The sequence below is a fragment of the Selaginella moellendorffii genome, unplaced genomic scaffold (assembly GCF_000143415.4).
Source record: "Selaginella moellendorffii unplaced genomic scaffold, v1.0 SELMOscaffold_0, whole genome shotgun sequence".
In the NCBI taxonomy this organism is placed as follows: domain Eukaryota; kingdom Viridiplantae; phylum Streptophyta; class Lycopodiopsida; order Selaginellales; family Selaginellaceae; genus Selaginella; species Selaginella moellendorffii.
In genome coordinates this window covers 814,804-828,721 of record NW_003314261.1, presented here as the reverse complement: position 1 = coordinate 828,721, position 13,918 = coordinate 814,804, and the positions used below count along the sequence as shown (strand labels likewise).

The 13,918-nt window shown below is 50.1% G+C and overlaps 4 protein-coding genes and 1 pseudogene across 7 annotated transcripts; 3 read left to right on the top strand and 2 right to left on the bottom strand.

Moving 5' to 3' along the window:
• Positions 1 to 213: 213 nt before the first annotated feature.
• LOC9643155 (formin-like protein 3) lies at positions 214 to 1,394 on the top strand. The gene is made up of 9 exons (XM_024676092.1): positions 214 to 236; positions 283 to 333; positions 382 to 463; positions 519 to 613; positions 666 to 737; positions 794 to 910; positions 965 to 1,033; positions 1,089 to 1,155; positions 1,219 to 1,394. The coding sequence occupies exons 3-9, from the start codon at positions 412 to 414 to the stop codon at positions 1,392 to 1,394; spliced, it is 648 nt and encodes a 215-aa protein (XP_024531860.1). The 5' UTR covers positions 214 to 236; positions 283 to 333; positions 382 to 411.
• A 1,669-nt stretch (positions 1,395 to 3,063) lies between these two features.
• Positions 3,064 to 3,866, bottom strand: LOC112344747 (formin-like protein 14). Of its 4 annotated transcripts, none has more exons than XM_024670081.1 (2): positions 3,248 to 3,866; positions 3,064 to 3,185 (listed from the first exon to the last, which is right to left on the bottom strand). In XM_024670081.1, the coding sequence occupies exons 1-2, from the start codon at positions 3,857 to 3,859 to the stop codon at positions 3,084 to 3,086; spliced, it is 714 nt and encodes a 237-aa protein (XP_024525849.1). In that variant the 5' UTR covers positions 3,860 to 3,866; the 3' UTR covers positions 3,064 to 3,083. The 4 variants fall into 4 exon arrangements, with proteins under 4 accessions (XP_024525849.1, XP_024525861.1, XP_024525852.1 ...); XM_024670093.1 differs by having other exon boundaries at positions 3,087 to 3,185; positions 3,240 to 3,866; XM_024670084.1 differs by having other exon boundaries at positions 3,087 to 3,185; positions 3,243 to 3,866.
• Positions 3,867 to 4,298: 432 nt separating this feature from the next.
• LOC9633289 (AUGMIN subunit 6) lies at positions 4,299 to 6,119 on the top strand. Its single transcript, XM_024670115.1, has 4 exons — positions 4,299 to 4,459; positions 4,504 to 4,560; positions 4,641 to 4,735; positions 4,798 to 6,119. The coding sequence occupies exons 1-4, from the start codon at positions 4,325 to 4,327 to the stop codon at positions 5,045 to 5,047; spliced, it is 537 nt and encodes a 178-aa protein (XP_024525883.1). The 5' UTR covers positions 4,299 to 4,324; the 3' UTR covers positions 5,048 to 6,119.
• Positions 6,120 to 8,089: 1,970 nt separating this feature from the next.
• Positions 8,090 to 10,851, top strand: LOC112346638 (pentatricopeptide repeat-containing protein At4g02750-like). Its single transcript, XM_024676078.1, has 7 exons — positions 8,090 to 8,204; positions 8,298 to 8,479; positions 8,566 to 8,672; positions 8,796 to 8,931; positions 9,958 to 10,207; positions 10,354 to 10,447; positions 10,530 to 10,851. The coding sequence occupies exons 1-7, from the start codon at positions 8,090 to 8,092 to the stop codon at positions 10,849 to 10,851; spliced, it is 1,206 nt and encodes a 401-aa protein (XP_024531846.1).
• On the bottom strand, positions 9,821 to 13,329 carry LOC9633288 (annotated as a pseudogene).
• Positions 13,330 to 13,918: the final 589 nt, after the last annotated feature.

The following is a 13,918-nucleotide window of genomic DNA, read 5'->3' as shown; positions in this document are numbered from 1 at the left end:
AAACGCTCAAGGTTTTATTTCCAGATATGATCTTGCCATCTAACTTATGCTGGTGGTTTTGCAGAACTACACGGGCGATAAAGAATGCCTGGGCAAATGTGAGCAGGTTTGTCCCACTTTGTCTGAAACAGTATCATTTACTAGACAATATGTTTGTTTTTGCAGTGTTTCCTGGAGATGATGAAAGTTCCTCGGGTAGAGTCCAAATTTCTTTTAAACTTCAGTTCACGTCGCAGGTTTGGTCAAAATTATTTTGTCTACCCTTTCAAACGTTGATATCAGGTGTCAGATTTACGAGAAAATCTGGTAATAGTCAATGAAGCTTCAGCAGAGGTAATTTCGCACTCTTCTTGTATGTTGCCTGAAGCCGGATTCTTGCAGGTGAAAGAGTCTCCTAAGCTTAAAAGAGTGATGCAAACGGTTCTGTCCCTGGGAAATGCGTTAAACCAAGGAACTGCTAGAGGTAAGAAGAGTGCCCGGGAGCTTGAGCTAAGTAACAAGTGTGGCTGTTGTTCCAGGGGCGGCGATTGGATTCAGACTCGATAGTCTACTTAAGCTGACAGAAACTCGAGCTCGTAATTCTAGAACTACGTTATTACATTATCTGTGTAAAGTAAGTTAGGTGCAACTGTTTTGGCTTGGCTGACACGTGACACTGGTGGCAGATTGTATCCGAGAAAATGCCCGAAATACTTGATTTTGACAAGGAATTGCCTCACCTTGAGGCAGCCACCAAGGTTCTTATATTTCATACTCCAGTATTTGTGTCTCGGTTTTCTGACCTGTGTTACAGATTCAATTGAAAGCTCTTGCAGAAGAAATGCAAGCCGTAAGCAAAGGCCTGGAAAAGGTTGAGCAGGAATTGACAGCGTCTGAAAACGATGGAGCCGTCTCTGATGGGTTTCGGAAGGTGATGTCTGCCTGCTTTGCGTGCATTGTCCTAATGTTTTCCATGGACGCACAGAGCTTGAAGAGTTTCCTTGATACAGCGGAGGCGGAGGTGAGAACACTGGCGTCTTTGTACTCTGAAGTGGTAAGAGATGTTAAGTTTGTATGTATGGCTCGTTGAAAGCATTGTCACTTTGCAGGGCCACAATGCCGATTCCTTGGCGCGCTACTTCAATGAAGATCCCGCTCGCTGTCCATTTGAGCAAGGTACTTAACCATTTGGTCTATATGCACTTGATTTTACAAACGTCTCTTGGATTTGGTTCGCAGCGGTGTCGATCATTTTTAATTTCATCGTGATGTTCAAGCGTGCATTGGAAGAGAACAGCAAGCTAGCAGAGATGGAAAGGAAGAAGGCTGAGAAGGAGGCCGACAAAGGCAAGGTTCTCCCGCTGAGAAGAGAGCTGGATGGGCTACTGTCGCCCCGGCAAAGCAGGATAGCGTGACTTCCGGATAGATTATTGACACGAAGAAGATTTTTGAAGAAAAGAAATTCAATGATACGTTTCCAAGGCTGTTTGGGACCCTACTAAGAACGTTAGGGTTTTCACGCAGAAGGGTTTAGAGCATGGCAGAAGAAGAAGCACGATACAGGGTAAGCTCCTTTGCTGCGCGTGCAGTTTTACAAGTGCTCCGAGAGCCTCAAGGAGGCAATATGCTATGGAATGATGGAGATGGGCCTTTGTTGAATGCCAAGAATTTCCTTGGTAGACCATTTATGCGGCCGCTCATCAGCAGCAACGTGCGGGTAGACACCTTCACTGATTGGGGAGTCGGACGGGAGTTATTCCCATCCAAGCTCTATGTATGGCACAACATCCACGAGCTGGTCGATCGTTTTGTTGCAAGAGAGATCAATGATACGGAGGAGGTCTTTTTTGTGCCCAATCGGGATCGACAAGTTCATCCTGTGGATTCTCCAGGTGCGATGGCAAGAATCCTCAGCTCCCAACTCGTCCAGCGGCTGCCGGGGGCAATCCGTCCAGTAGGCTTGGTTCCCGAGGTTAATGTACTGTTGACAGGCAGTGATCGCAGCGTGAAACCTCGAGGTTGTCTCGTAGGAGTAATTCATTTGGAGCTTGAGGGGCTGTGCGTGCGAGACATTGCTACAAATCTGGAACATGGCTCTTCCTTTAGAGAAGCTGTGGAGAGGGTTTATTGTTACTGTGAGCAGTGGAAGACGGACTATGCGGTGATTATTGGTGCACGCCATCTGTGGTTTTGTGTCAGGCGTGGCTACAATGGCTTTGCTATAGCTGAACCGATGAAGATCTCTGAGGTGCCAATGAAGCACTTCTGGTACGTTATCTTCTCTAGTGTGGTCAATGCCACTGAGTTGCCTCGGCAAGACGATCAGGACAATTGCGAGGAGCTCACAATGGTGCCTCCCCCTCATCATGTGATGCTGCCAAAGGATTTCAACAAGTTTGTCAAGCGCAACATGAAGCACTTGGCAAGCGAGTTGGCATACATCTCCATGGCCAAAGTGCACAAGAAGCTCAAGTGTTGGAGGTTTGGGGAGTTTTATAGGGACTTTCGGCAGGGAATGGTGCTGTCACCAAATGTGGCAAGGGCTGTGTACAGAGGATCTGAGAAGGTGGTGGTGAAAATAGTGGACATGTCTCAACCAGGTTCAAAGCTAGGTGCTGCTATGTTGTTTGTTCGGGAGATCCTCATGTATTCCAGGCTCAAATCCATGCAGGGTTGTGGAGTTCCCAAGCTCTTAGAGTATGGCGTCCTCAATGGGGATATGTTCTCAGTGATTGTCATGTCTGACGAAGGTGATAGCACTCTTCCTTCCCAAACATATCCCCATCTCAAAGAGCCTGCCACAAGGGTGTTGCGAGAGATCTACCAGTGCGGTGCTTATCATGGAACTTTTGAGGCATCAGATGTTGTGGTCTCTGTGGACGGTGATCTGCCACCCAAAGTTAGCATCGTGGGCTTCTCCTTGGGCGGCATTGTCTCGATTGAGCATAATCCTTGGAAGGATGAGCTGAGTTGTGTCATGTCAACTATCGGGATCACAGAGGATTCATCATCGGAAGAAGATGGCGCTGAGGATGTGGAGGAAGGCCAGAGTGAAGATTACTATTCTAGCGTGGAAAGCCCCTATAGGTAGTTCTTGCTAGATTTCATTGAGTTGAATTCACTAGTTTTTCTTGGTAGATTTCATTGAGTTGGATTTGCTCTTGCACGGCACACTGTACATCGATCTTCATCACATCACAATCTGTCTGGAACACACAAGAGCGTTACTGACCAAAGCAAGAGAAAGAAAACAAGCTCACCACCTTACCGGTCGATAATGCCGGACACCTTTCCCAAGGCAAAAAGCATCCTCGTCGTCCTGTTCCCTGCTTTCAATCGGGGATCTCTTCCATAAATCCAGCCCCTCGTCCGGATCGAAAGCTGGCACCACTTTGAGAATGAGGCAGTCGAGGCTGAGCGAGCGATCCGGGAGTGGCCACTCCGGAGAGTTGTTCCTTCTAGCAACGTACTGGAGATATCTCAGCTGCGATGGCATCGGATTGAGCGGAGTGAGCAGCTGCATCAATCCCTTGGGAGCCTCCCGGTGGAGCATATCAAGCGTCTTGAATTCGCCCGTGTACATCTTCCTGTAGATGAGAAAGCTGGCGAGAATGAACGCCAGCAGCGGCCATCCCCCCCTCTCGCAGTGCATCAGGACGATGTTTTGCTGCCCCTCGAGCGAGAGCCAACTATCGCTGGATCGCAGGAAGTGATGGATCATCTCCATGGGAAGAATCGGGCAGCCCTCGTAGCGGCGTGGATAATCCATCACCGTCATATCGTAGTGCGATAACATCTCTGTCAGCTGGCTCTTCCTCTCGCCCTCCGGGAAGTTAAAGACGAGGAAGGACGAATCGGGGAACTGCTCGTGGATTTCCATCGCGATCTGGCGCAAGTAGTGCTTGTAAGTCTCCTCCTCGAAGACGTCCGCGGAGAAACACGAGTCAAAGACTGGATTCACAAAAGAATGGGTGAATGCGCTGGGAATGGAGATTGGAATGTATGAGGGCAAGCTCTCGGATATCACCACGGGGGGCCTCCTGTAGAGAAATCGGCGGAAAACATTCTCCCATGCAATGACGAGCGCCTGGATTCTCCACGCCCCAGAGAATTTTCACCTCGATCGCACAGGCAGCTGCTCAGCTCATCCGCCATGCGACACAAAGCCACGAACCCTAGGAGCTCCAGTTCTGGATCACAGCCGTCGGACCGCATAGATCAAACGGTCCGAATTAAACAACCATCCTTCAACCATTTTTTAATCGCCACATCATCCAGGGACTCTTTGGCTTTGCACTGAGTCTTTGCTAGGGACACGCTGCTTGATGTTTTGCTTTGAGCGGTGATGGAGAATGGCGGTCTTCTCTGCAAGAAGGATGTGATCCGCGACAAGGAGACGGAGATGGAAGCTACGGGATGCCAGCATTCTAGGGCAAGGCGCGCATTCCAAGCCCTGCTACATTTTCTCCTCGCCGCCAAGGAGGCGAGAATGTAGGTTGAGTTGAGGCGCTCTCGATCTCGCAGGATTTCGCCGGTGTCTGGCCAATTTTCGACGCGGCACACTCTTGCGACTTCCGGAAAGTACAGTGATACGCATGCTTTCGCTGTGTTTCCGTTTCGTGTGAGAGTCCTCAAAGGGATGGAAATTTCTTTCTTTGCAGATTGTCCAGCGTCTTATCAACGAGCTAGAGGCTCAAGGGGCTCTACCTCGGAGTAGCTCTCGGGTTTCCTCGCTAGCTACATGCTGTGGTCAGAGGTGGGTCTTGTTTTGCCTCCGTGCTTCCTATGATTGAATTTTTTTGGTTTTTCCTTCTCTAGATTTGTGGAGCTATTATGGCAGCTCTCGGCCCACGCTCTGCGAGAAGTTCATCGACGGAACTCGACGGAACATCGAGAAGTTCATCCCAGCGGATGTTGCCGAGAACCCCTTGCCAGATTCGCCCACGGAAGTCATCACGCAAAATTCACATGCATCAGCACTCCTTGCCGTAACAAAGTTGGGAAACAAAGTACCCGTGGCCATCGTGGAGCAGCCCGGCAGCGCTACACGCAGCAAGAATGGTGGTGAAGCTGACAACGTCCAGTTCTACTCTCAATCAACTCCAACAGCTCGTGAGCTCGTCGGCCATGTCCGTTTCGAGCAAAGGCCGCCACCATGGTCGTGGAGAGCACCAAACTCCACTCCCAGGCCCGGTACTGGGAGAAGATCTCCGCCGCGCTCGACACATCTCCGCATTTTCCATACATGTTGGTGGCGGCTGCTCCAGCAGTGACATCGAGCTTCTCGCCGCTCGCCTCGACGCTCGGGTAGACAGCGCTGCCGTCCGAGAGAGCTGTGAAGGCCGCGCGCACGTCGAAGATGCAAGGCAGAGCGACACCGTCCATTCCCAGGCCGGCCAAGTCCATGCTCAGCGCCGTCCGCTCCCGTCATAGCTCGACACCAGGACACGAGGCTCTCCGGCAAGGCATCGAAGACGAGCTTCGACTGCTCGAATCTCCCACACTTGACGTGCATGTTGAGCGCCGCGGTCCCGACCACGACGTCCGTTTGCCAGCCTCTCTCAACCGCATAGCAATGGAGCAGCTCTCCTCTGCTGGCTCCAGAGCAGGCTTCCAGGCCGCTCAGCACCGCCACCTTGTCGAAGTGGACGCCTTCTGGCACCATCTTGTGGAAGCTCTCAACCGGCTTGAGTCGTTTGCCACGAACGCTCCAATCAAGGCAGTCCAGGATCTGACACTAGTGGTGGCAGAGCTCTTCTCGAAGGACTTGCGAGCATCTTCCAAGCTGCGGCATGTCAGATGAGCAGACAACTCAAGTCCGCATCCGAGCGAAGATCAAGCGAGCGCTCCAGTTCGTCGTGAAGAAGACTTCCGCTTGGACGCGATCATCGAGTTCCAAGTCACGACGTCCCGGAGCTCTCCTCCGGCTCGCAGCTCAAACATCTCCTCCGCAGGCCTCGACTTCTCCGCTGGATCCCAGAGGAGATAGTGTTCCACTCGGGCATTCGATCAAAGACGCTCTTGGCCTGATGAAGATCGCGAAGATCGCCATCGCCAGTATGATACAGCGGTCATTGTACAGCGATCCACACAAGAGCGTTACAAGAGAAAATAAAAGAAGCTCACACCTTACTGGCAAAGAACATTCCCTGCTTTCGATCGGGCATCTCTTCCATAAATCCGGAGGAGGGGCCGGCATCCACCCTTGGCACCACTCTTGAAGGTGAGCGACCTCTCCAGCGTTGAAAACTGGCAGCTGTCTCTGCCTCTCGCCCTCCCGGAAGTTAAAAACGAGGTGGATTTGCATCGCGATCTGGCACAAGTAGGAGAAACACGGAGATGGATTGAGGGCGAGCGGGTGTTTCATTCACAAGCCCTAGGAGCTCTCATCGGAAAGCCTCACAGCCGTCGGATCGCCAGGATCAGACGGCCCCGATTAAAACAAAAACACTCCAACAAAACTTGAAACTTCATCGCTCTTCCCCGGGATTTTGGGGCAGTTTTCACTCTCTCGGGCGCGCGTTCTACCGGAAATGACGATGTTCGCGGTTTGACAAGATACAGAGGTGTCTCTCTGCGGCGCGGATAAAAATGTATGCTAAAGTGCTCTGTTTCCGTTGCGTTGATGCAATGTATGCTTGGCTCGCTTGATCAGCAAGGAAACGCGAGCTTGTAGCTAGCACAAGGAAGATCCTTGCCTCCGGATCCTGCTCAAGCTTGTAGCTAGCAAAAGGAAGCGCCTTAAGGCCTTCGGGATCCAGCATAAACTTGTAGCTAGCACAAGGAAGCGCCTTAAGGCCTCCGGGATCCTGACCCTGAGCGGGAGATCGAGATGTGGTGAGCTTATGTCGGGGCTTCTTCCTGGAGCAACAGCAACACTAAAGAAGCAATCTTTGTTCCCGGCGAACGCGCGGTGGCTCATGGCAGCCGGGTTGCTCTAAAGGAGCAATCTTTGTGTCTGGTTGCTCTGGCTAGAGCGTAAGCAGTGAAGGACCGATCAATCTTGCACGCAGAGTAGCTCGGATTTGAGGTTGCTCAATCAATCTTGCCCGCGCAGGAGCTCGGATTTGGTTGCAATAGCCGGAAAGGGGACATCTGATGTGGAAGGCTTGAGTTCTTCATCGGATGCGTTCTGGGAGTATCTAGCGCCGCCAAAGATGCCAGGAGCTGTGAGCGATCAGGCCAGTGCTCGTGTACCAAAGATGCCAAGAACCGATTGCTCTTGATCTGTTTTCTTTGTGCCGCTCGATGGATTGGGCTCCGCTTCTTCAGAGATGGCCACTATCTGAGCAAAAAACAATTCGAGAGATCGTTTTGGGAAGATTGCCTCATGTTGATATTGCTCCGGATATGAATCGATCAACGCATAAAAGAGACTCCGCAAAAACCTTTCCAAAAAACATGGTCAGGTGGGTAGACTTTGACCAATTGAAGCAACAAACGTTTCTGATCTTGGATCCAGACAACACCATTGGGATCCCTGCTTTTAATCAGCACACTGTGCATGCTGTCCAGGAAATATGCCTTCAAAGCGCACTTACACAAGTGTTAGAAGTGGCTTCACTGATTTTACAGCATGTTTATGAAATGCCTTTGCAATGGAGCTCGTTCAGATCTGTCAGATCTCTTGGCCGCAGTTTCAAAGGCATGCCTGACCATTTGCTAGCTTGTGCATTGCAAAATGGAATGTGGCAACCGATATCTCCTGGTGAAATGAAAACGTTGAATGCACTTTATGTGAGCTCATATGACGAATTGCATGAAAAATGGGGACAACATCATCCAAAGCCCCATCTGGGGAAGAGGAATCCTCATCCAACCGGAGGACCTTATTACCATATCATTGGTCAAATTGTAGGGTATTAATCTTCGGTTTGGATTCCTATCAAACTATGTGAATACATGGTTTCTTCGCTATGATGCACAAAATAGCTCCATTTACATCTCGGAGGCACATTCCTATGCAAGCCAGGGACTTTCATCAGCAATGTTGGGATTTATTACAATTTCATCTCTTTCTTTAGGATAAGTGGGAAAACAAGGTGATGAGCTTTACGTCAATTGGAAAATGCAAGAGCGCTAAGAGTGAAGTTTGTTGCTTTGCACATCAATGGTGGCAGCCTTCGCAGAAGCACACGAGCTGTTTGAGGCTTCACTCGACATTATCAGCATTGTAGCGCGGCCAGACTGCTCACTGCCGCCATTCGTTTCGCTCACTTATCCGGGTGCGAGTTCACAAGGGCTTGCATTCTTTCGAGCCTAATAGATGAGGTGTTGAGCACGAGGATGGCTGCCAGGTTTTCGATCGAATCAATCAGCGGAACACCTTCTCCTGGAGCATCCTCGTCGAGTGCTACGTCCAGAACGCAATGTACCAAGAGGCACTGGAAGTTTACAAGGAGATGGTGAGAAAAGCGATCTCCATCGACGCTTACACCCTCTCCAGCGTCCTGGCGACATGCACGAAACTTTTGGACGTGGAATAAGGGAGAATGGTCCAGTGAAAAGCCGAGGAGCTTGGATTTGAGAAAGACGTGGTGGTAGCCACGTCTCTGATCCATCTCTCCGCGAAGTCCGGGTGCCTAGAGGAGGCCTTTCGGTACATGGGAGCTTTATCTCGGTGACTGCGATGATATGGCTCTTGATACTTACTGGAAGATGCGATTGCAGGGGCTGGAGCCAGATGCTTTCACGTATGCCGCAATCCTTGGAGCTTGCCCTGTCCGGATTTCTTGCTCAACGGCAAGCACATACTTGAGAGCGAGCACTTTGGAAACATAAGTGTGAGAAACGCTCTCATCACCATGTATGCAAAGTGTGATCGCTGCTTACACTCTCTATGGACATGACAAGGACGCATTTTCTTTGTTCCACTGGACACCGGATATATACACTTTCTCCAGCATTCTGGGAGCGTGTGCGAGTCCCCTGGAAGATGGGAGAATGCTACATGTAAGAATTACTGCTAGGGCTGCAAGATTTTGGTGTGGCTGCTGAGTGTTTGCCTGGGAAGCTGGAAGAAACAAGAGGAATAAAATCATGACAGAAAAGGAACACAGAGTGAAACACACCTCCCAAGAAGGAGCTGTTCTCCTTTTGCTGGCTTAGCTTTTCTCTCATGTTGGCCTCTTGCTTCACTTGCATTGTCAAGGCGGCAATGGTGTTACGCAGTTGCAAGAAACAGTGGGTTGTGAACCACTTGCCGCGTCGTTTATATATAAGAGGTTAGTTTATAGTTGAGCAAGATTTTGATGAGTTTTCTCGCAAAAGAACAAAACAAAAGATACGTGTTTCAAGAAGAATGACGCGATTATTGACCTGCCTGAACGTCCACCCGTGTTCACCATGTCCGTGATTCCAATTTTCATTAGCTCTCATCCATTGGCATCTGCCATCTTTCGCCTTGGAATAAAGCTTGTCACTGGGAGTCATGCCTGTTTTGCTATAGAGTTGGAATGTCTTAAACAACTTTGCCCCACGCTCCTGTCAAAGTTGCGAAATTGGTGATCTTTTTTTTCGCAAAGATCACGTCGACATCAGCATCCTTTACCTGAAACAATACAATCAAACAAACCATTTGGTGTTTCCTTGAAAACTTCACACCTCAATGGTTTTCCGATTTGAAGCTGCTGCAGGTCCATTTCATAGTTGCGAAGCATGATAAGAGTTGCGGGCATGAGGCCCAGCGACATCCTCACTGAGCAGAAGTAGAGTAGAGACTTAACTAGCCTTGGATCATCAAGTTTAGCCATCAGTAGTTTCAGGTAGAACCCTAAAGCTATAAGGAACCCCGAAGTTTAAAATCTTTGGGCGGGCAAGTGATGAGCTGGGCAGACACGTAAGCAAAACGTGGCTGTCGCCGTGGCTTATATTATCAAAGCTCTGCGAGTTAGGGTTTGAGATGTGAGGTAAAGAAGAATCGAAATAGCCGACACAGCTAAATGTCTGCCTCGGGCTCTTGTGGACGACGCGATCCAGCAGCAGCATACTGGCGAAGGCGATCCTCGCTATCTTCATCACCTTCAGCAGGCCAAGAGCGTCTTTGATCGAATGCCCGAGTGGAACACTATCTCTTGGAACTCAATGCTGGCGGGGCTGGGATCCAACGGGGAGGTCGCAGGACGTTTGAACTGCGAGCCGGAGGAGAGCTCCGAGATGATCGCGGCCTACACTCGCCACGGGAGCTTCTCTCGAGCTCTGAGCCTGATCAAGCGGATGGACTTGGAAGGCTAGCCTCCAAACCGAGTTACGTGGATCACATCCTCGACTGGTGATCCCCGCCATGGAAGGCTGCTTCACGAAGAACTGGAGCTCTCGCTTGATCTCTGCTCGGACGCAGACTTGAGCCATCAACATGTATGGGAAATGCCACAGCTTGGAAGACGCTTGCGAGTCCTTCGAGAAGAGCACTGGTGGTCGGCATAGCTGGACAATCGACGTCCACGACACGAGGCTCTTCTCCGGCAAGGCATCGAAGACGAGCTTCGACCTTCTAGAACCATCTTGTGGAAGCTCTCAATCGCTCTCCGGTTTTTTTGAGCCCCGGCCAGTGTGTCGAGCGCGGCGGAGATCTTCTCGCAGTACCGAGCCTGGGAGTGGAGTTTGGTGCTCTGCACGACCATGGTGGCGGGCTTTGCTCGAAACGGACATGGCCGACGAGCTCACGAGCTGTTTGAGTTGACTGAGAGTCAAGGACTAGAACTGGACGTTGTCAGCTTCACCACCATTCTTGCTGCGTGCAGCGCTGCCGGGCTGCTCCACGATGGTCGCGGGTACTTTGTTTCCATGAGAGGGGACTATGCTCTCGCTGCCACCATGGATCACTACGTTTGCGTGATCGATCTGCTAGCAAGATCTGGCCGAGTTGACTAGGGCCTAGCTTTGCTGACAACCATTCCTTTTGAGCCTGATGGAGTCTCGTGGGTGACTGTGTTGAGCAGCTGCAAAACTCATGGCGATGTTGATGTGGCTGCCGGAGCTGGATTGGAATCATAAAATGCCCAGAGTGAAATCACGACAGAAAAGAAACAGAGTGTAAAACGCACCTACCAAGTCGTCGTCCTGGTCCTGGAAACCACAGTGCTTGTTGGATTGACGCTTTCCTTTTGTACAGTCAAAGGCGTGAAATAGTGCTCTGAGGTCGTGTTACTGGTGCTGGTGTTCTCAGTCGCAGCCTCAACAGGCTTTGAGAGTGCGGCTTCGTGAACTGCTTGCCACAATTCTTTGAAATCATCTGGAATATAAAAGCCGGCATAGTCGATATATAAGACATTGCATTTTAGAATACCTTCGTAGTCCTTGTGGTCAGAGAAAGCCAGTGAAGACGGGCGGAGGTCCAAATCATCGTCGTCACCACCTTTGTGCAAAAGAGAAAACGGCGAAAACAGTGTTGGCAGCTGAGGAAGCTTTAGTGTCGGGCTTGGAGGTGCCAGTTCTAGAGGTCCAGGAGTGCCTCTATCGTCAGCAACACAGTCCGAAGTCACGTCCTGCTAAAGCTAGTCAGAACATGGCTCAAACAAGGTGGTCACGTACTTGAGAGGAAAGTGCAGAGTCAGAATACACGCTATACCCAGCGAAAACAGCTTGAGAGGCAGAAGAAACCGCAGAGTGATTGACATGTTGACGGACTTTGTTAATGTTTGCTTCCATTCCTGGAGTGGTTTCCTTTAGCTGCGAAATGAGCACCTGAAGAATAAGTCCTTTTTAAACAAACAAATAACCGCAAGAAGAATCTAATACCTGCATATTTGAGATGTGTTGTTTTTGCTCCGCTAACGTTGCCCGTAATGCTTGTGTGTCCCTCACAAGCATCCACCGCATTTATAAGATTAGGAAGTGCCTTCGTGACTGTACGACAATTCCAGTCATGTAAGCAAGTTAGACACAGCTAAAGTTTTTACCAGCTTTTGAGCTTGTTTGTGTATGCGTTGCAAAGCATGGGTCCACCGTCTAATAACTTCAGCAACATCAAGCGGGCTCGACCCTTTAACTGCCCTGTCTGTTCTGGCTTCGTCGTCACTCTCCTGCTTTTCTAGTTGCCGATTGCAGTCCTCGTCATTGGAGCTCACGAACTTGGAATGACATTCATCCCTCGGTGGATGGTCACACGCAAAGCCGATCCATCTATAAGCACAGCGTCAAACAAAATCCAGGAACCAAAAGATTAAACACCTGTGGTCACGATGAGCAATCAAGTCTTCTATAGGGCCGCTTGCTAGTTTGTCGTGCCTCTCTACAATCAACACAAAATCAGACAAAAATAAGAACATCAAAAAATCCAAGAATTACGAACTGACCAGTATGTTTTAGAAGAGACTCCCAATGCGTTGTAGCTCGAGACGCTGACAGTAATTTTTGATTTGCAAATGCTCTAGAACTTTAAAGCTCCTGCATTTTCTCCAGCTCTTGATGTAAATAAGCCTCCGTTCAGTGTAATCGACAAGTTAGTCGAATTCAAAGCAGGCAGAAAAAAGAAGTCAGATACCCGGTATCACGTCATGAGCTAGACCGGACCACAACGCTTGTTTATGCATGGCCGCAGACGCACCTCGCCTACGCTCTAGAGCAATACGTGCCTGCCAAAACACTTAAGTTCCAACAATCAACAAATCAACCAAATCTACCAATCAGCACTCCACCTTTGTCACGGCAAGGAGTGCTGATGCATGTGAATTTTGCGTGATGACTTCCGCGAGCGACGCTGGCAAAGGGTTCTCAGCAACATCCGCTGGGAAGTTCCGTCCATGAACTTCTCGCAGAGCGTGGGCCGAGAGCTGCCATAATAGCTCCACAAATCTAGAGAAGGAAAAAACGAAAAAAATTCAATCATAGGAACCACGGAGGCAAAACAAGACCCACCTCTGACCACAGCATGTAGCTAGCGAGGAAACCCGAGAGCTACTCCGAGGTAAAGCCCCTTGAGCCTCTAGCTCGTTGATAAGACCCTGGACAATCTGCAAAGAAAGGAATTTCCATCCCTTTGAGGACTCTAACACGAACCGGAAACACAGCGAAAGCATGCGTATTACTGTACTTTCCGGAAGTCGCAAGAGTGTGCCGCGTCGAAAATCGGCCAGACACCGGCGAAATCCTGCGAGATCGAGCGTGAGCGCCTCAACTCAACCTACATTCTCGCTGGCCGCCAAGGTGAGGAAGAAGGCGACGGTCCCGAGGAGAAAATGTAGCAGGGCTTGGAATGCCGGAAGAGGCCAGCTCGCGATCCAGCGCCTTGCCCTAGAATGCTGGCATTCCGTAGAGCGCCGCTTCCATCTCTCCTTCTTGGAGAGAGGACCGCCATTCTCCATCACCGCTCAAATCAAAGCGTCCCTAGCAAAGACTCAGTGCAAAGCCAAAGAGTCCCTGGATGATGTGGCCATTTTTAACGGGAGGAATGGTTGTTTAATTGGATCGTTTGATCTATATGTGGTCCGACGGCTGTGAGGAGAGGCAGCAAAACATCGTCCTGGTGCACTGCGAGAGGGGGGGATGGCTGCTGCTGGCGTTCATTCTCGCCAGCTTTCTCATCTACAGGAAGATGTACACGGGCGAATTCAAGACGCTCGATATGCTCCACCGGGAGGCTCCAAAGGGATTGATGCAGCTGCTCACTCCTCCCAATCCGATGGCAGCTGAGATATCTCCAGTACATTGCTAGAAGGAACAACACTCGCTCAGCCTCGACTGCCTCATCCTCAAAGTGGTGCCAGCTTCCGATCCGGACGAGGGGCCGCATTTATGGAAGAGATCCCCGATCGAAAGCGTTGAACAGGACGATGAGGATGCTCTTTGCCTTGGGAAAGAAGAGCGGCATTATCGACCGGTAAGGTGGTGAGCTTGTTTTCTTTTGCTTTGGTCAGTAATGCTCTTGTGTGTTCCAGCTTCCAGACAGATTGTGATGTGATGAAGATCGATGTACAGTGTGCCGTGCAAGGGGGTGTGG

Bases quoted from the DNA above. Each gene is read 5' to 3' on its own strand.
- LOC9643155 (XM_024676092.1), top strand. From the start codon at position 412: ATGCAAACGGTTCTGTCCCTGGGAAATGCGTTAAACCAAGGAACTGCT. The intron at 614-665 runs GTAAGTTAGGTG...CACTGGTGGCAG, and splicing joins TATTACATTATCTGTGTAAA to ATTGTATCCGAGAAAATGCC. The intron at 1,156-1,218 runs GTACTTAACCAT...TTTGGTTCGCAG, and splicing joins TCGCTGTCCATTTGAGCAAG to CGGTGTCGATCATTTTTAAT.
- LOC9633289 (XM_024670115.1), top strand. From the start codon at position 4,325: ATGGAGAATGGCGGTCTTCTCTGCAAGAAGGATGTGATCCGCGACAAG. The intron at 4,561-4,640 runs GTACAGTGATAC...CTTTCTTTGCAG, and splicing joins ACTCTTGCGACTTCCGGAAA to ATTGTCCAGCGTCTTATCAA. The intron at 4,736-4,797 runs GTGGGTCTTGTT...TTCCTTCTCTAG, and splicing joins GCTACATGCTGTGGTCAGAG to ATTTGTGGAGCTATTATGGC.
- LOC112344747 (XM_024670081.1), bottom strand. From the start codon at position 3,859: ATGGAAATCCACGAGCAGTTCCCCGATTCGTCCTTCCTCGTCTTTAAC. The intron at 3,186-3,247 runs GTAAGGTGGTGA...TGTGTGTTCCAG, and splicing joins GTGTCCGGCATTATCGACCG to ACAGATTGTGATGTGATGAA.
- LOC112346638 (XM_024676078.1), top strand. From the start codon at position 8,090: ATGGTGGCAGCCTTCGCAGAAGCACACGAGCTGTTTGAGGCTTCACTC. The intron at 8,673-8,795 runs GTATGCCGCAAT...ATGTATGCAAAG, and splicing joins CTGGAGCCAGATGCTTTCAC to TGTGATCGCTGCTTACACTC. The intron at 10,208-10,353 runs GCTAGCCTCCAA...GAAATGCCACAG, and splicing joins CAAGCGGATGGACTTGGAAG to CTTGGAAGACGCTTGCGAGT.